Source organism: Lontra canadensis, unplaced genomic scaffold (assembly GCF_010015895.1).
Source record: "Lontra canadensis isolate GAN:19392208 unplaced genomic scaffold, GSC_riverotter_1.0 scaffold40, whole genome shotgun sequence".
NCBI classification, from domain to species: domain Eukaryota; kingdom Metazoa; phylum Chordata; class Mammalia; order Carnivora; family Mustelidae; genus Lontra; species Lontra canadensis.
In genome coordinates, this window is record NW_022631034.1 from 1,703,057 (window position 1) to 1,725,152 (window position 22,096).

Here is a 22,096-nt window from a genome sequence, read left to right on the forward strand (position 1 = left end):
AAATTGGGAGTCTTATGCCTTCTGCCCAAACAATACAGAGATGTGGTTGGCTCTGCAGATGCTCAGCAAACTTGGGTTGGTTTTAGTGGATTGGAAGAATCCCCCAGAAATAACAGTGGGATGCTGCCTTATTAAAAAAAACTTATGTCACTGAGGATGATGCTGAGTGAAACAAAAAAAATGATCGGGGTGTTGGACTCAATGTGAATGCATCTGAAGAATATTTTAACCAATTTATTCTGCTATTTCCTTTTATGAATGAACAGGAGTGTTGGATAATAAACATATATTTCTAAATAAGTCTAAAAGGGACATTTCAATAATATTTTAATCGAAAGTCTATTAAGTGATAAAAACCAGTGTGTCGTAGTCTGAGTGACAGTTCTTATTTCTTACCGCTACGTTAAAAAATGGTATGTTGTATAGCTGAATTCCTGGATTCAGTAAATACTGTCATAAGTGAAGGGCACTTCGGTAATCCCCTCTGCATTTTGCGCAGCTTTCCCTCTTCCCTCAGAACCCTGAAACAACACATAGAAAGTGGGACCCTTAAGGGTCGGTGTCATGCCAGCTATTGAATGTTCATTTCTTCATTTTTTAGATAGCTGACCCAAATAAAAGCGCTAGTATTTTCGCCGGGCCCACGGGGGAGAGCCTGGCACCTGCGTGTGGAGAGAGCGGGCAGCCGGGAGCGCGCAGAGGAAGAACCTCTCTGAGGAAAGTTCTCACTCTAATAAGCGTCAGCAAAGTGGCTCCTCTGTGGCTGTGCAAGCCGAGAACATGGTTTTGTCGTGCTTGTCATACCCTGCACAGAACTGCCCGCACTAATTCAGTCAGTTCTCGCTCAATCGTACGCGAAGACTTTACTGCCCGCATTTTGTGTAGGGGGAAGGCAGGCGCGGAGCGATAATTACCTTGCTCAAGGCGGCGCTGGGAGCCCACCGGTGGCAGGACCCGGCTTCGGCCCCGGACGGCTGGGAGGGCGGCGTGGAAACCGCAGGCGCCGGCGGGGCCCAGCGTCCGGCCGCTGAAACTTGGGACCGCGTTCCTCGCTCGCCACCACATCCGCAAGCCCTAGCGCCGCCGCGCCCACCCTCGGGGTCTACCATCCGCGCGCCGCGGACTCGGCGGCCCGAGGGCGCGCGCTGGCGGCGGGAAGCTCGCAGCGCCAGGGGCTAGCGCGACACGTGCGCGGGGAGCGCCGGGAGCGCGCCGGCCTGAGCCGCCGCCGGCACATCCGCGACGCGCGGTGAGTGACCAATGGCTTGAGTGGGGTGGGGGCACCGGAGACCTCCGGATCCGAATCTAGCGGGGTGTCTAAATGCCTGGGCCTTCTGTGCCTCGCTCCTCTCCGGAGGCTTGGCGGGGACTCTCTCCTCATGGAGGTGCTCATTCCCTGGGTGTTGATGTGCCCATAAAGGTGCCAGGTTGGAGTTCGGCCGATTGGAGGGGAGGAGGCGCTCAGACTGAGCCTCCCGGGCTCTCCCTGGGGCAGGACGCAGATGGTGGGTGCGTCGGACAGGGAGGGCTGGCATCTGGAAGACGGCTGAGGGCACCACTCTGGGTCCGGTCTTGGTCCAGGCCTGCAGGCATGACTCGGCCTAGAAAATAGACCTTCTCTGACTAGGATGTTGAGGAGTCTTAGTCTCGCAGGAGGAGTGTAAAGTCCCATTATGGGCAGCACTTTCCTGTGGCCTCTGTAGACAGACCCAGAGTCCCTACCTGGCCAGTTAGTTACTAGTGGATGTTCTGGGACAAGCCGCCTGGCTAGCCACTGGCCGGACTCAATTTTTTCATCTGTAAAATGCCTTTAGGAAGGCCTTTCTCACTTGGTTTAGGGGCACTAAATATAAACATTGTAAGAAATTAAGTGTCTGCGTCTTTAGATGGATATCTTAAATATAGTAACCCAGAAGCATACAAAAAGGCTGTTCCCAGGTATATCTAGAGAACAGGACAAAATCAGTCTTTATCCCTTAACTCTGAATAATTATTATAATCCCTTATCTGTATAGCCTATGTGGATAAAAGTCTTTGTTGAACCACTACTATGTACCTGGCCTTTGGGTATATATTGTTAGCCTATATAATTCTTTAAAAAACTGGGAAGTTGTTATTAATAGTCTCATTTTACAGATGTGGGAACTTTCACAGAGATGGTAAGTTACAGGTTTCTGGCTCCAGACTCTCTGCTTCTTGCCTTTGCTTCTCTGGCTGATAACATTATATCCATTTCCACTTGGACAAACATTATATTCTCATTTCCCATTTGCCCTATTTCTCTGCCTAAAAGTTATGGTAATGTAAAATCCTCGATCATTACCAGCATTTTGTTAGGCATGAAAAGCTCTGTAAGAGTCTGCAACATTCATTTTTGATGTGTCTTGTTTCTTGAAATATCATGATGATTACATAGGATGGTCAGTTTCCAAATTTTGGCAAGCTCTGAATCCTGTGTTAGAATGAGTTCTAGGGTGAAAAAAATTCTAATGCATATGAAAGATTTTTTTTTATGGGAGAAGAATCTTCTCTATAGATGTTGCACGTTATTTCTCAAGCATGAACTTATTTTTTTATTACTATACCTGATTTGTTTTCTGGTTATATGTCATCTTTGCAATAACACTGTTCTCAACTTCTACACTTAAATTTGTGCAGACCAACATAAAAAAGTAAGCCAAATCCCAAAGAAGTCTTGTCCAGTCCTCTTTGGTCTTGGAATCGTGGTGATCTTTGCTAATGGTAACAATAATGTTTTTAAATACAAACGTATTGAATAGCTATTATGTTCAAGACATTGTGCTGGTCACTGTAGTGAATATAAAGAAATGTAAGATGTAATCCTTGTCCTCAAGATGTTAAAAGTGTTTGGGAAGACAATAATTATGAGAACACTTAGTACGTCAAAGATGATAGGTGGCATAAATTCACCTATTATAAAGGAGTTATGGGACCTAGTTTTGATCAAATTAATCTTTCAGTGATGAACCAGAAGAATAGGTAAAGAGAGGGGTTAAAAAGCAAGCCTGTCCTTGAAAAATAAGTGAAAAGTAAATAAGTGATAACACCCTTTTTCGTATCATAATAATAGCAGATAATATTTACTGAGCTCTTATTATATACCAGGCACTGTAATAAGAGCTTCTTATTTAACCGTCACAATAATTCGGTGAGGAAGGTGCTATTTTTATTCTCATTTTACAGATGAGGAAACTCAATTATGGTAGGTGATTCTAATTTACCTAATTCTGAATTTGCTTCTGGTTTTTCTGTATTGTCTTGGTCAACTTGTAGAGTTCCCCATCTATAGAATTGAGATACCAATATTTACTTTGTGTGGCAGATGATCAAATATTAACAACTCAATTATATGCTCTGCATTGTGATAAATTGCTAAGTAAATGCCTATAAAAGATGATAAAGAATAGAATCTTAATTTATATCTCTTTTATATGGTATGCAGAGGAAGAAGTAAACATTGAGTAAAACATCAGGCAGAGATGTTGAACCATAGGGTTGTTGGTATTGAGACTTCAGCTGAATTCATTTATATAAGAAATCTTGAGGAAAATTGTGGTATGATGATCATTAGTCTTAGCTCACCACACCTCCTGTCGGTATGCCTCCAATTATCGTCAGTTGTGAAATGCCTAGAAAATTTCCAAAACAAAGTAATTGTAATGTGCTTTAATATTTTTGATGTCTTCTAGCACTTTATAAAGACTAGGTGATTGATGCTACAAGGTAAAGCAAAACTTGCCAGGATTTCATAATACCCAAGATCCAAAGATAAACCTCCTACCTCATGCCACTGTCCACAAATAGAGACTTCACGATGGAAGGAGACCCTGCCAATAAACCAAGGAAGAAAATTTTAGTGAAAGAGATTTATTTTTCTTGATAAAGGTTAATTGCCATTTTTCAAACAAGGAAAAGAGGCTTTGAAGTGTGAAGTTAACTGTGATGGTAACACAGACAAAAGTGGAGGAACCAGAGGCATCTAGTTCTTCAGACCCTAAGATACCGTGCTCTTTGCAGTATATCATCCTTCCCAAAAGTAAATGGCTTATTTTATTTCTATCTCTAGAAGAGCTAGAAATTTTATTTCTACCTCTAGAAGAATTCAGAGAGTTAAAATAGAGAAGGTTGGATTGTTAAAAATTAATTGAACAAGTGCTGTGAAAATTGTCGGCTTTTGGAGCTAATCCAAGAAAGAGAAAAAGAAACATAACAAATAACACAAGTTGATTTGAAAGTTCCTTGTTTCTTCAAGACTCCATCCATGTCTTGTTTCTCCTTTCTTTGTTTCTTTTTTGTAGTTCTCTTGTGGGAATGCTTGTTCAGTTTATAAGATAATTCACACTACAAATGATTTGATGGTGGGGATGGGATAAGATTCTTTAATGCATTTTCAAGGTAATTTGTTTACATACAACATTTCAAGAGCCTATCTTTTATGTCCAGTGTGGTATATCTGAAATGTAAATAAAGGCAAATAAAATTGACAGAACATTTCAGAAAAATCTAAAAGAAGGGGTAAAAGTATAAGGGAACTTTTGTTATGACAAATGATGAAGTAGGGCACCTGGGTGGCTCAGTTGGTTGAGCGTCTGGCTTTTAATCTTGGTTCTCAGGGCTTGATCTCAGGGTCTAGAGTTCAAGCCCCACTTTGGGCTCCACACTGGTCATGGAGCTTATTTAAAAAAAAAAAAAAAGTAAGTAAGTAAAAGAAACATGATAAAGAGGTCATAAAGAAGGAAAGGAGAAAAACCCTCCCACAGAAACAAAAAAAAAAAAAAAAAAAAAAAAAAAAGGACCAAAACTTCAGAAGTCTCATGATTTCAAGCAAGAAAAGAATGTTCTTATGTATAGGTAAACTTAAACTACAAATACTTACCAGTGAAATGAAAGAAAATTCAAGAGTGTGTAAGAAAGGAAAACAGATGTCTGTCCTGTCCAGTTTTGCTCATGTAAAGAGTTTTGGGACTATTGGGTAGAAAGAAGAAAAAGCAGAAAGGGTTGAGGTGATGTTACTTTCTTTGCCCGTCACACCACCTAACATGATATCATGAAGAGGCTGATTTGATGATCAGGGCCTGACAGGCCAGCATTTATCCATGTTATGGCTTGTGAGATTTTTCACTATATGGCAGACTTCGGAGGAAAAAAGAAATAATGCTTCAGTCAGAAGACCGTTCTTTTTCATGACTTAGCTCCTGAGAAGTCATGGAAAAGAAGGCTCACTCCAATGGTCAAGTTGCAAGTTATCTACTTGGTCGATGTGATTATCCTTTTCCATCTTCATGGTAGAGTAGATCATTAGAGGTGGTTACATACTGCATATATGCAGTTTTTGTGTTGGTTTCATCCTCTTTTGAGAGAGCGAGGAGGGTATCAGAAATAATGATTCACACTGAACTCTACCTTTACAACTAATAATACGCTATGTTAATTAATTGAATTTAAATTAAAAAAAAAAGAATGAGTAGTTAAACTGATTTTGAATGGTATTTGTTGACTAATGGCTTCATTTTAGGGTAAATATATAAGAAGCACACCACAGGTTTTGGCATTAGAATTTTTTGGCAGAATAAGTTTTGAACAATTGATCAGGTTGTACTTAATCATCAATATGCCACTTGGTAGAACTGTTCCCTTGCATAACCATATTCTGTTATATATCCATGAAGCAAAGCTACTGTATATTCAGTAAACATACAGTCTTCCTTTGACTCCAGTTTGATATTTTCTAAGCCTCTTGCCTTATTTGAGGCATAATAAATCATATAAGTCATATAATCTCAGCAAAAAGAAAAGAAATAGTGATTCAAGCTTCTGAAGATTAAAGCATCAGGCATCATAATTGCTTTACTAGTGCATATCATAAAGATTGTATGTAATATGCATTTTGCCTGGAATATAGTAAGAGATCAACAAACTATAGCATTAGTATTAATGGTAGAGTGAGCATTAACACTATTTTTGTTTTTTTTATATATATATTTTTAAAGATTTTATGTATTTATTTGACAGACAGAGATCACAAGTAGGCAGAGAGGCAGGCAGAGAGAGAGGAAGGGAAGCAGGCTCCCTGCTGAGCAGAGAGCCCGACGTGGGGCTCGATCCCAGGACCCTGGGATCATGACCTGAGCCAAAGGCAGAGGCTGAACCCACTGAGCCACCCAGGTGCCCCAACACTATTTTTAATAATATGCTGCTACCATTGCTACTGATCAGGAGCAGTCTCACATGCTAGAGGTAATATTGGATTAGAAATCAGGAAACCTGTGTTCTGATCTGGATTCTTCTATTAATGACCTTTGGCAAGTCCTCTCTTTTCTCTGAGCCTCAGTTTATCTATCTATAAAATGGGGAAGGTGGAAGAGATGACCTCCAAAGTGTTGTCTTTATATTGAGCTGCTACTGGAAAGACATGTCTGTAAGTAGCTTTGCCAGCAAAAGGGAAGAATTTTGTACTCTGCCTCATTGAGTCAACTGGGTAATTAAGGGCATTCATTTGTAAGACAACCAGCCTTGATGTACATCACCTGATTGTTCTGCAGTCGCCCAGACTCAAATGCCAGCTGTTCGGAGGGGAAGAAAGCAGCAGGACCACGGCAATTAATAGCAAACCTTTGAGGTTCCTTCCTCCTCTGACTTACTAAATTATTTGATACCTAGGGTTAAGAATAAAGATAGCTTAACATATGATTTTTTTAACCTAGTTTAACAAAACATATAATTCCAGTACAGTGAAAGTCATAAGTGATTTAAAAAAGAAATGGAAGGGACGCCTGGGTGGCTCAGGGGGTTAAAGCCTCTGCCTTCAGCTCATGAGATCAGGTCATGATCTCAGGATCCTGGGATTGAGCCCCAAGTTGGGGGGGGGGGTCTCTGCTCAGCAGGGAGCCTTCTTTCCTTCCTCTCTCTCTGCCTGCCTCTCTGCCTGCTTGTGATCTGTCTGTCAAATGAATAAATAAAATCTTAAAAAAAAAAAAGAAAGAAAGAAATGGAAAAGCAGGACCCAGAAGGGAAAATAGGAGCTAGCCTCACTGGAGCGCCTACTTGATTCTAGGTATTCTCATGGGTCCATGCCACTATCATATGAATCTTCCCAGTAACTTTGTCTAGGTCCGTATTACTGTACCCACTGTAAGAAATGGCACTCTTAAGTTAATAGCATACAGTGGGACTGAGATTCACTAGCCTTTTTCTTTTCCACACTGTCCTTTGAACTTAATGTGGTGCTACAGAAGAAAGTGTAGAAGTAGAAAGTGCTCCTGCCTACATGAAATGATCACCTGTGATAAGGGTTTTTCCTAGCCTAGTAAAATGTGATTTTGCAGTAGTACATATTTTGTGCTTCTTCCTGGAGCAGTGGGGAAAGAGACTCACTGAGGGGCAATTGTCTCTGCCCTCTGCCAGTTACTATATTTCTGGCTAGTCCTTGTCCCCCTCACTGAGACACTGTTTTTACTATCTGGAAACTGTCACGATTTGAGTGATGAGTCAATGAGATAGCATACTCTTTGATTTTCTGATTCAAGATAGAGTTGTAGTTTTAATATCAACCCTCCAAGCAGGTTGTCTGAAAGACGTTTACAGTTGATAGGAGGTTTCATTTTATTGGAAGATACCTCATTTACTTGAAGGTCTTTGAGGTTCTGAGTTTCTTATAAAAGGAGAAAGTATTTTGCTGAGTATTCAAAGAGAATGAACAAGTCTCTGAGTAGATAAATGTACAATATAAACTGAACCTTAAACTTGATTTTGTTTATTTCATATATACATGTATGTATTTCATACATATGTATATTTCATATATATTTCTTATATATGTATTTCATATGTATTTTGTATATACATTTTCATATTTATGCATTAAAAATTTATACATTAAAAAATTCTTATAGTAACTAATAAAATATTTTGATATTAAATATTTTACTTATTTGGAGAATATCATAGCTCCAATGCATATTGAAAGACACCCTGTAGATACTCCATGTAGTCAGGAAGCAGAAACTTATTTAATCTCCATGTAACTGTTCCTTCATAATTCAGTTATCTTCTAGCTCAATTCATAATTTCCTTTATGCCAGAATATTCAAGCATGGTAATGAAGCAACCAAGGTAGAGGTAATAAAAAAAAAACTTATTATTAATGGTGTCAATCACAATGTAGCAGAATCAGATTTAATATAGTTGTAATGTCATTATATTAAACTAGAAACAAAATAGATGAGCACAGAAAAGCCATATAAGTTGTTCGGTTTAGCCATGTAAGTTGTTCAGTTCAGCACATGCCCACTATGTGCTTTACATAAATTGTGGCCTCTGCTAATGAGGAGTTTGTAAGCAAATGGAAGAGACAGGCAGATACATAAATAAATTAGTTCTATGTAATATGGCAGGTGCTAAGATGTGAGGATGCCAGGATGCTATGCAGGAGGCTTCAGTCTGACCTAAAGACATAGGTAAGGCTTCCTTAGATTTGACGACTTCTTTCCTTCTCTGCTACTATAACTGTGGTCCATATTATCATTTCTTAATCGGTACCTGCGATCACTTCCTAACTGGTCTGCTTGCTTCCACTCTGGCTCCCATACATGAAACCAAGACTAACGTTTTTGGTTTGTTTTTTCCCTTTGCATGTATATATTTAATATAATTCATATCTTGTAGTACGCCCCATTAAAACTCATTTAAATAAATAAAACCTTGAATTAAACATCAGTGATTTCCTATAGACTTGAGAGTAAAATCCAGGCTCCTTTCCATGGCAAACAATCCAGTTGTAGATCTGGCTTCTGGATTCTTCTCCATTTCATGTCCTACCATTCTCCAGTCGCAGTCACTTGCCCTGCCACCCTGATCTTTTTTCTGTGCCTCATCCATAGCCATAGCCAATTTATTCTTCTGCCTCTAGGCTTCATCCTTAGTCTTCATTTGGCCTCTGCCATTCTCAGCTCAAGCTTCACTTCCTAGAAATGCCTTCACTGACCAGCCTCTCTCCTCCCCAGGATTCTCTCCTCTTAACTTCTCTTGTTTTTCTATTATCATCGTCTGAATTTATTTGTTATTTATTTCTTTGTTTTCTGTCTCCCTATTCTAGAATGTTGGTTCCATGAGACTGAAATCCTACCTACTCTATCCCTAGCCCCTGGCACATAGCAACTGCTTAATACATATTTGCTGAATGAATGGCTGAATAAAGGGTTTCTGAGCTGAGTTGGGATAGATGAATAAGAGTTAGCAATTTCAGTGGAACAGTGGAAAAGTAAGAGAATAGAATCAGCAAAGATACACAAGCATATATTGGCGTGAGATGTGCAGGGAAACTAAGCAGCTCAGTGTTACTAGACAGTAGAGTGCCAGCAGAGAGAAGTGGTAGATGTGGTTGGTAATAAAGGCAGGAATTAGCTCATAGAGGCCATGTATGCCATGACCTTGGACTGTATGGTTTAGAGAAAGGGAAACTGTCAGATTTCAATTTAGATCAGTGTTTCTCAAACATTTTTAACTAAGACCTACAAGAAATACCTTTTAGAGGTGCGTGGGTGGTTCAGTTCATTAAGTGCCTGCCTTCATCTCAGGTCATAATCCCAGGGTCCTGGAATTGAGCCCCATGTCTGTTGGGCTCCCTGCTCAGCGGGGAGCCTGCTTTTCCCTCTGCCTGCCACTCCCCCTACTTGTGCTCTCTCTCTCTCTCTGTCAAATAAATAAATAAAATCTTAAAAAAAAAAATTTGTATTTTCTGTAACCGGAGAGCCACACTGAGATTTTAGAGGACACAGCATTCTTTGGCTCATGGCCCCCTTCCTGCATCTTCAAAGCCAGCAGTGGCAGATCCAGGCCTTCTCATATCCCAGCTCTCTGACAGAACTTTTTGCCTCTTTCACCCACTTTTGAGGACTTGCTTGATTATATTGGGCCCAATCTATTTAGGATAATTTAGGATAACCTCCCCATCTTAGATCCTTAGCTATAATTGCATCTCCAAAGTCCCTTTGTCATGTAATGCAATGTATTCACAGGTTCTTAGGGATTAGGGCCTGTTCATCTTTGGTGGGCCATTACTCTGGCCCCCACAGGGATGTTTATAGGGAGTTTTTTTTATAGCTCATCTTCCTTCTCCCTTCCTCCCTTTTTCCTTTCTTTTAATAAACATTTATTAAGTACTCTTTCCTAAGGCTGACATACAGCAGTGAGCAAGACAATCAGTGTTCTCACTCTCATGGTGGCTTAAATTCTAGCACAAAGATAGAGGACAGACAGGTAGTCAAGTAAATAAACACAGTAGTTACAGACTGTACCAGGAAGGCAATAAATAAGATGATGAGTAGAAGGTAGCTGGGCAAGACCACTTTGGCTAAGTGGTCAGGCAGGGGCTCTCTGAGGAAGTGACACGTGATCTGTGATCTGAAGTATGTAAGTCAGCCAGCCGCTAAGAAACAGAGGAAGAGGATTCTAGCAGAGGAAATGGAAAGTAAAGTCTCTGTGCAGCAAAAGACATGTCTTATTCAAGGAACAGTCTGAAAGCCAGTGCAAATGGAACAGAGCGATCAAGGCAGAAAAAGTTGACCAAATGATGGTAGCAAGACAGGAGAAGTGAAGCCATGCGGTGCCTGAAAGATCATGTGTGGTAAGGATTTTTTATTTTATTCTAAAGCAAGGGACATTTGAAGGGTTTTAAATAGTGGTGGTATGAAACAAGTAATGTAATGTGATTTATACTTCTAAAAGGTAGTCGCTATGTGAAAATGACTTAGAAAGGGATAAGGATGGATTGGAGAGAAACGCTGAAGGGCTACTGTAACTGTCTTGGAGGGAGATGATGGTCTTTTGGACTAGAGTGAGGACAGTAGGAATGGAAAAAAGCAGATTGATCTGTGATATACTTTGGAGGTAAAATTGATGGGACTTAGTGATGGTTTGGTTGTAGGGGATGGGAAAGAGGGTGGAATCAAGGATGACTTCCAGGTTTTTGAGCAGCTTCAGTTATTTACTGAAATCAAAAAGGCCAGAGAAAGAACCAGTTTGGGGTTGGAGACCAAGAATTCTAATTGATAATGTTAATATTGAGCACTCTTTTAGAGGTCCAAGAGGTGACACAAGGAGACAGATTGGAGCACGGAGAGATGTCTGAGTTGAAGCTATGCATCTGAGAGTCATTAGCATATAAATAATTTCTAGAGCTAGGTGACCATATGAGATTGCCTGGGGAGGGAGTAGAAAGAGAGAAAAAATGTCTTGAGTGAGCTGAGGTCCTCTCAGAGTTGAAATTCAGGAGGAGGTGAAAAATCAGCCATCAAAGACTATTGAAAAGGTGCTAAATTTTTTGGATCTTTCCTGATTGATGGCTAGGTTAGAGGTAGGAAAGTCAAAGGAACAAGTGGAGACATTTCTGTATATCCACTAGAGCAGTACTGTTGTATTGCTAGCACTTAACAATATGCCTGGCACATGAAATGTGGCCTTTTGAATAAATAAGTGATTTTTTTTGAAAATGGCCAATATGTTCTGGCATATTTCTAAGTATGGGTGTAAGAAGTGAACATTTGCAATGGCTGGTTTCCAGTGGCCTAACACCACAGAACTTTCCAGCCTACTTTATGGATTTTTGGTCCACCTTTAACAGAATTTAGAAAATTTCCTAATAACTAGAAGAGCCATTCCGTAGGTTTAAATTTGGAAACAATCAGAAATCACCAGTTTGCATTTTCTGAAACATTCAAGATAGAAATGCATAGTAAAATAAGCAAGTAATGAATAAACAAGCAAACAAGTAAAATAAACTTCTATAGAAGACTCCAACAACTCCCTTTCTTCTTACCAAAGAGATCAATCTTTTACTAAGTTTCAGGAAAGGGTTATGAGCCACTTTTTAATTTCCCGTTACTTCTAGAAGCACATGAATAACTCAGAAATTCTCATTAGTCTTGGGATTCAACACTGTTATGCTTGACTATGATGGTACAGCCCTGTTTGGAAGAAAAAAATTTTGTGTGTGTGACTGAGGCTTCGAAGGTTGAGAAACTTGCCCACATTCTCAAAGTTCTTTTTTATTATTATTATTTTTTTATTATTTTTTTTTCTTAGGGGAGTGGGCCGAGGGAGAGGAAGAGAGAGAATATTAAGCAGGCTTCACACTCAGCATGGAGCCCAACATGGGACTCAGTCTCACAACCCTAAGATCATAACCTGAGCCAAAATCCAGAGTCAGATGCTTAACCTTAACTGACTGAGCCACCCAGGCACCCCACAGTCTCCCCACAGTCTCAACGTTCTTAAGCCCAGTTCTAAAGGTTTCCAGTGTCTCTTCTCCCACCCTTTGCCAATGCCAAGAAGCTTAAGTGAATGGGGGTTAGAGGTGGCTAATATTTTTTTTTAATATTTTTAATTTACTAGTTTTAAAAGTATATTTCTTAAAAAAAAAACCTGACAATATAGAGAAATTAAAGGGCCATTTTAAGTCCTTCCGAATGTTGTTGGTTCTCGTATTTTCGAAAGTATTTAACATGAATGAATTTGTCTTCTTTTACAAGGAAAATTACGGAGGTGTATTCCAGAGTTGACTGTTCATGGCACATACAGTTGGAGGTTGCTCACTGGCACTTATTTTTATCATTGTGTTGTTGTTGGTCAAAGCAAATATAGGTAAGATATTTCTGTAATTGAATCTGTAGAAGGATTTGTAGTTTAAACTCTCAGTTATAGATGAAATATGTATTTGTGGGTATTGTTCTGGTAGTTGGTCTTCTGTAGTCAGTCTTCTCTCATTTTAAATGGGTAGGTCTGTTCCATTTCTATAACTAATATGCATTTTATTTAATTTATGTTGATTAATGTACAGATCCAATCATATAATTTTCTATTTAAAAAGTGGCTAGGCGCAGAGCCTGGGTGGCTCAGTGGGTTAAAGCCTCTGCCTTCATTTGGCTCAGGTCATGATCCCAGGGTCCTGGGATGGCACCCCGCATCGGGCTCTCTGCTCAGCGGGGAGCTTACTTCCCCCTTTCTCTCCCTGCTCGCCTCTCTGCCTACTTGTGATCTCTGTCTGTCAAATAAACAAATAAAATACTTTTTAAAAAATAAATAAATATTTTTTTTAAAGTGGCTCAGTAACTGCAAAGCTGGCATTGCGAATTTTACTAAAATGAAAAATGATAGTGTATTTTAACAGAGATTAATATGGTATCTGGCATGGCTGAATTCAACTGTGCTAAAAAAAATAATGGCTAACATTTTCCTTGCCTTTTCTTTATTGGGAGCTTACATTTTTACTTTCTATCTCATTATAATCAATAAAAGTCGGGCAGAGAACAGACATATAAGTAGGATGGGAGGGGAGAGAAAAAGAGACTTTGTTTTAGTTCTGAAAATAAAGAATTTTTATTTAAAATTAATGTTTAGCATTTTTTTATTTGATTTATTTTTTTTTAACCAAATCCTGTTTAAGGTAGTTGATCAAAGCAATCCTAAAATTAAAAAAAAAAAAAAAAAGATTTTCCATGGAGGTTTTTCCATCACATCTGAAAATTCAAGGCCAACCTATAATTCTGAGGTTCTTTCATTGGCAGGACCACCAAAAGCTCTTCATTTCTGGTTAGTTGTCATATTTATTTACACAAAAACTTCTAGAGAGTAAGAATGACCTCTCTTTTAATGAGTTTACTATGGTATCTGGCAATAAATAAATAAGGAAGTAAATAAACACTTGTAAAGGAAGAATACATTCACGTAATGTCCTATTAGCTGCATTGGGTTATGATTCATCTAGCCCAGGGTCTTGCATCTTGAAGGAACACCAAAGTGTGGCATGAACGACCTAGTTTTCATCCTTGATGCCAACCACAAACATACCAGAGCCACCGAATATTTTCTTTTGTTATAAAATAATGTTATATATTATACATACTTTATACCACTATAGCAAGAGAAAATATTATTCCTAAATCTACCCCTTAGAGTTTGTAATAACCTTTTAAATAAATGGTTGTTCATTTTTGCTGGGGTTTTTTTTCCCCTTTTGCTCTGAGTATTGAAGTAAGCCTTATAAATCAGAAATGGGGATAGAAGCAAATGTGATTTATTGTGAGAAATAATTCTCGGTAGCCTGGTGAATAATTTGCATATAAGAGAGCTTGGTTTTTCCTGGTCCTCTGTTCCTGAATGTTCTTCCAACCCTATTTTCTCAGCACTTTTAGTCTTACTATTTTGAGAACAATGCATCTTTTAATTAAGGTACAGTTAGGCTTTAATGTGGTTGCCGTCTGTGCTCATGGTGCATTACCAATACAGCCAGAACAATGTGGATTATTTATATTTCCATGGTTTGATGCAATTAATTTTACCCTGATATTGAGAATCATATAAACCCACCATGTTGAAATGGGTTTCTTATGTGCTGACTTGTATCTTCTGGCAGATGCATGCAAGAGAGGAGATGTGACTGTGGAGCCTTCCCGTGTAATTTCACTTGGATCAGCTGTCAATATTTCATGCTCTTTGAAGCCCGAACAAGGCTGCTCACAATATCCCAGTTTTAACAAGTTAATCCTCTACAGGTTCAAAAGAAGAATCAATTTTCTGCATGGTCATTTCCTCAGTTCTCAAGTCACAGGTCTTCCTCTGGGCACAACAGTGTTTTTCTGCAGACTGGCCTGTAGCAAAAACAAGGAATTACAAATATGTGGGGCAGAGATCTTGGTTGGTGGTGAGCATTCCATTCTGAATTCTTAAAAATTAGTCATCTTTTGGTATTTTTTATGTGTTAGAAATCTGAATATGGGGCAGTGTTCTTTCTTCTCCTGCCACATGGATGTATTTTATCTTGATAGCAATAGGAGCACCTCAATGTGAGAAATCCAGAAAGCAATAGAATTGGGATCTCATTTAGTAGTATTCTCTCTCTCTCCCCCGCTTCCCTCCCCACTAGTTTTTTTGGCCATTAAGACCAAGGACTTAATTGTCCTTGGACTCCAGTGGCATGAAAGAGAATCTGTGCGGCTGAATCTTCATGCCTTCTTGATTTATGAGAATTTTTTCAAAGCTACAGCCACCTAAAAAGAAGAAAGAGATACCTTTTTTGACTTATGAAGCTCAGGTTGACTACCCAAGGCTGAGCAATTCACCTTTCCCTAACTTAATAGTCCTTACATCCACATTAACTTCTGAGCACTGGTTATCATACTTAGCAGAGGTTAAAGGAGAACTGTTCTCACACTCTTTTCCTAGGTTTTCTAGAAATCTCCATGAATAGAACTAATATGCTCATGCTTTGTCAGGAAAGTTGAGTTATATAGTCTCAAGGAAGCAAGAGCAAGGGAATGAGCAAGGAAAGGACCAAAGCAAACACGAGGTCAAGTTACTGAGCTGGCCACAGCACCAACAGAAAACACAGCTGGTTGCTTAGTCACTGGGGACAGTCCCAGAAAAAACATATGGGAATACAATGACAGGGAAAGAGAACTTAACTGTCATTGGTCAAAGTATACCCATAGGGTATCAGCCCCCCTACTTGCTGGCTTGCACAGCTGGTCCCTCCGGGAAGCTGCCGGGAGTAAGAACTAAGACATCAGAGTTGGCATCTATAGCATGAGCCACAGTGCCCTGGGTGAGCCAGCAATATACCTGCCTAAAACTTGTAGACTACAGTTCACACCCTTAACCTTGAAGGCCCAGCAAGGCAAACCAGTGACCATGCATGACCTCTGAGTTATCCCAGGACACTCTGCCTCCATGGTTCCAGAGAAGCTCTGGAATTGCCAGTAAGAGGCAAAGGAAGAGTAGGAGGACTGCAGGCTGACTGACCAAGATGCGAGGACAGAGCCCCTGACATGAAGACAGTGATACAGAGCTCAGTGAGACGCTTTTCAGGAAAGATGGAAATCACTTTTCTGTAAACTATAAGAATATGGTTGGTGCCAAGCAATCTTGCTGGAGAGCCACTGGAAGCACTGAGCAGAACACCAAGCAAACAGTCAAATGAATCACTAGATGCTGTGGAGACATAAACCAGGTCCAGACCTCCTCTTCCAGTTCATGGTCTCCTATTCACACCACTCATGGGTCATGTACTCTCAACTCCGACTGCCTGTGGTATCTTAAAAGGAGCATGGGCTTTGAAGCCTAACCCCGTCACCAACAGTGTACCGATAGGCAGTTTTAATTCTCTGAGCCCCAGTTTTTCTTTCTTCATAAGATGGTTGTAGTGATTAGATGACACCAGGTATGCAAAGTGCTTAATCTAGTACCGGACACATAGAAGGCACTGAGGTGATAAGCCCTAGGGTGGTGGTTTCAGCTGGCTTGACTCTTCTTCCTGTGTGCAGCATGTTGGGTATGTGTCCATTTCCCTTAAAAAAAAAAAAAAGTACAAGAAAGTGATAGACAAATGAAAATTTCTTTGAAAAGCACCATTGGTCCTCACCTCTTTTGTCCTCAGAACACCTGAATATTTCACTCCATAACTCATTATCTTAGCAGACCAATATCATGTATTCATATTAGATGTTCCCAGGCCTGTGATGTCAGTTGCTGCTGCTGTTTTTCTTCATATTTATAGGCTAACAATAGCCTTGGAGGTCAATATTTTTGTACACGTCCTTAGCCATCCTGTTGTATTTCCTACCTTTCCTCAGGTGTGTTAGAGTGTTTTGACATCTTTCTACTTTTAAAGTTTAAAGTTTTCCATCTAGTGGATTACCTGGGTGGCTCATTCGGTTAAGAATTGACTCTTGATATGGGCTCAGGTCTTGATCTCAGCAGGACTTTTCCATCCAGAGATGGATTTGTAAAGGCTTGCAGCCTCAGAAGACCTAAGGAGATGGTTAAGAGGATCTGTCATAGTGCAGCTAAGTTACGTGGTACTGCCAGAATGTTGCTTGTCCAGTGTGCTCTTGTGGTAAACACACCATCAATGACTGCTCTTTGAGCAAGTTTAGCACCTTTGAGGTAAAGGACTGACTGGAAGCAATAGCTTTTTCTGAGTACGGCTAGTCATTCCAAGAAAAGACATAATGAATTTTGGTTTCACCTAGTGTAGTAAGCTTAATCTTTTCTAGTGAGGGAGTAAACAGCTCCTTTTCTTTTTTGTGACAAGTGGTATTCTTTTTTGTAGTGCCATTGTATATCCTGAGAATGCTGTCATAAAGTTGGCTGGTTTTTCAGAACCAGGAATAGGTAATTTAGCCTTTTCTTTCTAGCCTTTCCCTGGGCTTGGGTGGCTTTGCTCCCAAGAGCTTATTCAAGTCGTGTAGTAACTAAGCCATCAGTGCTCTAACTTAACCTCGCAGGGTTGATCCACAAACTACTTAGAAAATCAAGGTAATAAATGAAAGACAATGGATCCTTGCTTGGCTGTTCTCAATATATGCTTGACTATTGATATTTCTGAAAGCTATTTTTCTAAGGCATTTAATTTCCCATAGTAAGTAGGGCTTTTACATACAAAAACAACCATGAGGTACCTGAGTGGCTCAGTCAGTTGGGCTCTGAATCTTGATTTCAGCTCGAGTCATGATCTCGGTGTTGTGGGATTGAGCCCCATGTCAGTCTCCATATGGAGCCCTCTTGGGAATCTCTCTTTCCCTCTCCTTCTGCTCCTCCCCCTGTTACACTCTCTCTCTAAAAAAAACCCCAAAACAATAACAACTATAATGCTCATAACTATTATATTGCAAGTTATTTTAATTTTCAGAGGCTTTGATTTCTGTTCTTTTTTTTTTTTTTTTTTTTTGGTGTCAGCTATTATGCACTTGTATTAAAGAGAATGAAATCTGTTTTCCCCTGGGACAGATAGTCTCTGCCAAAACCAAGTCCTGGGCTGAAGTAGATACCTTGATTTCATGGTGTAGGGACCTCATGTTCAGAAAGTTGACTTGTTTTTTCAGTAGAAGTTTTGCTCTTTAGGGGCACCTGGGTGACTCAGTGGGTTAAAGCCTCTGCCTTCGGATCAGGTCATGATCCCCATATCAGGCTCTCTGCTTAGCAGGGAGCCTGCTTCCTCCTCTCTCTCTCTTTCTCTGGCTCCCTCTCTGCCTACTTGTGATCTCTGTCTGTCAAATAAATAAAATCTTTAAGAACAAAACAAACAAACAAAAAGTTTTGCTCTTTAAAATGAGAGTCTCTGTGAACTTTTAGGAATAAAGATACAAGTGAGAACTGTTTCATTACTTAAAGGGGCCACATGCTTTATATCTCATTTGGTCATCATTACCTTAACCCTATGGAGGTAATGATGGTGGTTTGAACACATGTATTTACATTGATCCCCCTGAAATTAAGCCAGGATGCAGTAGAGAAAGTTTTCTAGAGGCACAAATCCTAAAGGACAAAAGAAATGGGAAGGGAGACATATCAACAAACTTTTGGAAGCTGAAAAGCAGGTAGACCAGTGATAATTGGCTTAGCCAGCAGCTGGCAGTGAGAAATGTCATGATACAACATGACTGAATGCAGAAGCTCCCACCCACACTCAGAAAGTGGTGATACCATGTCCTTCTGGGAGTGAGTAAGAATGGGACTAAAAATGGGAGATTTTATTGAAAAATCTATTTGAAAAACAGATTCTCAGATCTCTTTCCCAATTCCATGTAGCTAGACATTCACTGCCCTACTCTGGCTTAAGACTGGAGGCTTGGCATTAAAGGATCACTAAACTAGTTCCAGCCAGTTAAGCTGAGATGGTAGTTCCGTGCTGGAAAACAGAGGGGATTTACATACAGCTCCCTTCAGCCCTGTACCCTCCTCCACTCAAGTTAGAATATCTTTTTCAGGGAAATCTGTTAAGTCCAAGAGGAAATATCTAAAATTACTTAAAACATGGGTTCTCAAGAAAACCTTGTGAGATCACCTTGGAGTGAAACCCAGAGTCAGCAGACACCCCTCAGCTGACACACATACAGAGCTCCAATTGGTAATTTAGTGTCCCTCACTCCCATGCATGAGGAAAAATATAACAATCCGGGGAAAATGTCTACTATGAAAGATAGAAACCAGAATAAACATATGGAACAAAGTATATAAACAAAGTGGAAGAAATATGTATTCAAGGAGAAGAAATGTTAAAAAACAAAAACTATCCTTGATACCCTCAGAAAATTATAAGAAACTATTGCATATAGAATGAAAATAGGATGCCATGTGGAAAGGAAATACTCAGAGAATAGAAAATATTCCTCCCAAAGATAAATTAAAAATTTAATAGGAGGGTGGATCTATACACTGAGATTTTTCCATGATAGTTGAGCAGAAAGACCAAGAACTTAAAAATATAGAAGATAAGGTATAAAATTAGAGGAAGATCCAACCTATAAAAACTAGGGATTTTAGAAAGGAAAAAATAGGAGAGAATCAACAGAGAAATAATTTAAGACTTTTTCCCAAACTGAAGGATAAAACTTCCCAGAATGTATGAACTCTGAGAATCCAGAGAAGAATAGACCCTCATTAAGCATATTTTTGTGAAAATTCAGAAAAGTGGGGACAAAGCAAAGATTCTATAGTCTACTGAAAATTAAAAACAGTGGTTCAAGAATCAAAATGGCTTCAGGCTTCTTTTTTTTTAAAGATTTTATTTATTTGTCAGAGAGGGAGAGCAGCCGGCAGAGCAGACAGAGCAGATAGAGGGAGAAAGAGCCCTTTCCCATGTGGAACTCAATCCCAGGACCCAGGATCATGACCTGAGCCAAAGACAGACTCTTATCCAACTGAGCCACCCAGGTGTCCCTGGCTTCAGACCTGAATTTAGAAGAATGTAGAAGACAACAGAGCATCATCTCCAAAATCCTGGATGAAAATTCTTTTCAATTCAGAATTCAATACATAGCCAAAGTATCAGTCAAGTGTGAGGGTAGAATAAAGACATTTTTAATCATGCTCAAAATATTTTCTCCCTGAACCCTTTTCGAAGGAATTACTGGAGGATGTACCTCACCAACACAAATAATTGAATCAGGGAAGAAGAAAGAATTGGATTTAAGAAACAGGAGATCAAACACTGAAAAAATGAAGGAACTTCCATTATACTAAGGACGGGCAATACCAGAATAACAGCTGTGTACCAGGCACAGAGGCAAACCTGTCTTGTTGGATAGTTCCCAAGGCCCCAAGAAAGAGGTCTTTAGGCAAATGAAATAGCATTTGAATATGTGGAACAGTGGTTCAGATAATTGGCTTGACAGTTTGGAATTATATTAATAATAAGAAAACTAATGGAAGAACAAGACAATTTTTATTGGCTCCAAGATAAAAAGTTCTACAGAAAATGAGAAGTTAAGGTAGTAGTCTAAGTGGATCAGTCATAAGTAGTTATGTATGCAAACATATACAGTGTATATATACATTTAGCCATGCTCAAAATATTTCCTTCCCTGCACCCTTTCCCAGGGAACTGTATACAGTATGTGTGTGTGTGTGTGTGTGTGTGTGTGCACATATATAGTTCATATATATTCAATATAAGATATACATATTTCATATATATATAGAGAGAGAGAGGGTCTTCTTTCAGGAAAAGAAAGTCTATTATTCCATTAAATAAAACTATATGAGCTACATATTGTATACCCATTTTATAGATGAAGAAACTGAACTTGTGAGAAGTTAATCTGTCTACTATCACATAGGGGGCAATTATCGTGCCCAGGTCTGTGATGTTTGCTAAAGACACATACACAAAAAAAGCCATTTATTCCATCCATTATAGTTTTGTTTTGGTACAGACAATATCTAGGGTTTTTTTTTTTTTAAGATTTTATTTATTTATTTAACAGAGAGAGATCAGAAGTAGGCAGAGAGGCAGGCAGAGAGAGAAGGGGAAGCAGGCCCCCTGCTGAGCAGAACACCTGATGCAGGGCTCGATGCGGAGTTCAATACAGGGCTGGATCCCAGGACCCTGAGACCATGACCTGAGCCAAAGGCAGTGGCTTAATCCACTGAGCCACCCTGGTGCCCCAGTGGTATAATTGTTTTATCTCACCCAAATGAAACATCTCCTTCGTGTGGGTAGCAGTATTAGAGTAGAATGAGATGAATAAGTAACAGTATTTTCTCTTACCTCCACTAAATCTGAGAAACTCCTAGCTTTGGGTTTACCTTTGACTAGAAAATGGCTTAATTTACAAATACACACCCTTAATAGAAGGGACCTTGCCTGCCTTGTACATATTTGTATGTCCATAGCTAGTAATGCCCAGCCCATGGAAGGTACTCAGTGTCCATGTACATAAAGAATCAGTTTATAAACATTTATAAAGTGTTCCAGGTGATGCTACAGAAATTAGATTTAGCTGGTACAACCCAAAAGGACATGTCTAGGGCCAGTGGTTGGAAATGTCTTGGCAGCGAATACCCAGTCCATGGAGAGAAAGAGACCCTAATCTTTAGAGGTTTCTAATATTTGAATTACTTCACTCTAGATAAGTAAACTCAGCCTCACCAGTGGTAATAAAGCTAGCCCTGGATGCTCACCGGTCAGGGAAAATGGAGGAATGTGGTGGTAAAATGCTCCGACTCAAGTCAGCTACTAGGCTGGAGCCCTGACTCTGCCACTTCACAGTTTTATAATTTGGGACAAGATAGTTCGCCTCTAAGGCTTAGTTTCCTCTTGGATCAATTGAGGATAATAACAATAAATACTTGATGGTGCTGCTGTGAGGTCTAATTGAGAAAAGACCTCATATAATGTATAGGACTTGGCAGGTCATGTTTGATCCATATTCACTATTGTTTCTTAGAAGATATTCATGCCTTGGAAACAAATTTAAACTTGATGGAATCTAGACATAGGGGAAATATTGTTATCTTATTCCCAAATAATAACAATATGATTGAGATATCGACTGTGTGCTGCTTAAAATATGAGGCTTTGCACTTTGTCTTTAAAGTTGTTCCAGAACAGCCTCAAAACTTATCTTGTATACAGAAGGGTGAACGTGGGACTGTGACCTGCACCTGGGACAGAGGACGAGACACCCATCTATATACTGCGTATACTTTACAGTGAGTGAAAGACTGTATTTTTGCAGCTATTTTGGAGGTGTTATCTTAGACTACACTTAGAAATATTTAACAGTTTTATTTTTACCAG

General features: G+C 39.6%; 1 protein-coding gene across 5 annotated transcripts in view; it reads left to right on the forward strand.

The window, feature by feature from the left end:
• The first annotated feature begins 1,048 nt into the window (after positions 1-1,048).
• The window catches only part of IL12RB2 (interleukin 12 receptor subunit beta 2), a 75,536-nt gene continuing 54,488 nt past the window's right edge, over positions 1,049-22,096 (forward strand). The window contains exons 1-4 of one of the 5 annotated variants that reach the window (XM_032870062.1): positions 1,049-1,249; positions 12,549-12,660; positions 14,432-14,719; positions 21,894-22,008. In XM_032870062.1, the coding sequence (XP_032725953.1) occupies positions 12,585-12,660; positions 14,432-14,719; positions 21,894-22,008 (479 nt within the window). In that variant the 5' untranslated portion in view covers positions 1,049-1,249; positions 12,549-12,584. Of the gene's footprint in view, positions 1,250-10,143; positions 10,646-12,548; positions 12,661-14,431; positions 14,720-21,893; positions 22,009-22,096 lie in introns of those variants that run through there. The other 4 variants (XM_032870063.1, XM_032870064.1, XM_032870065.1 and 1 more) reach the window with 4 other exon arrangements.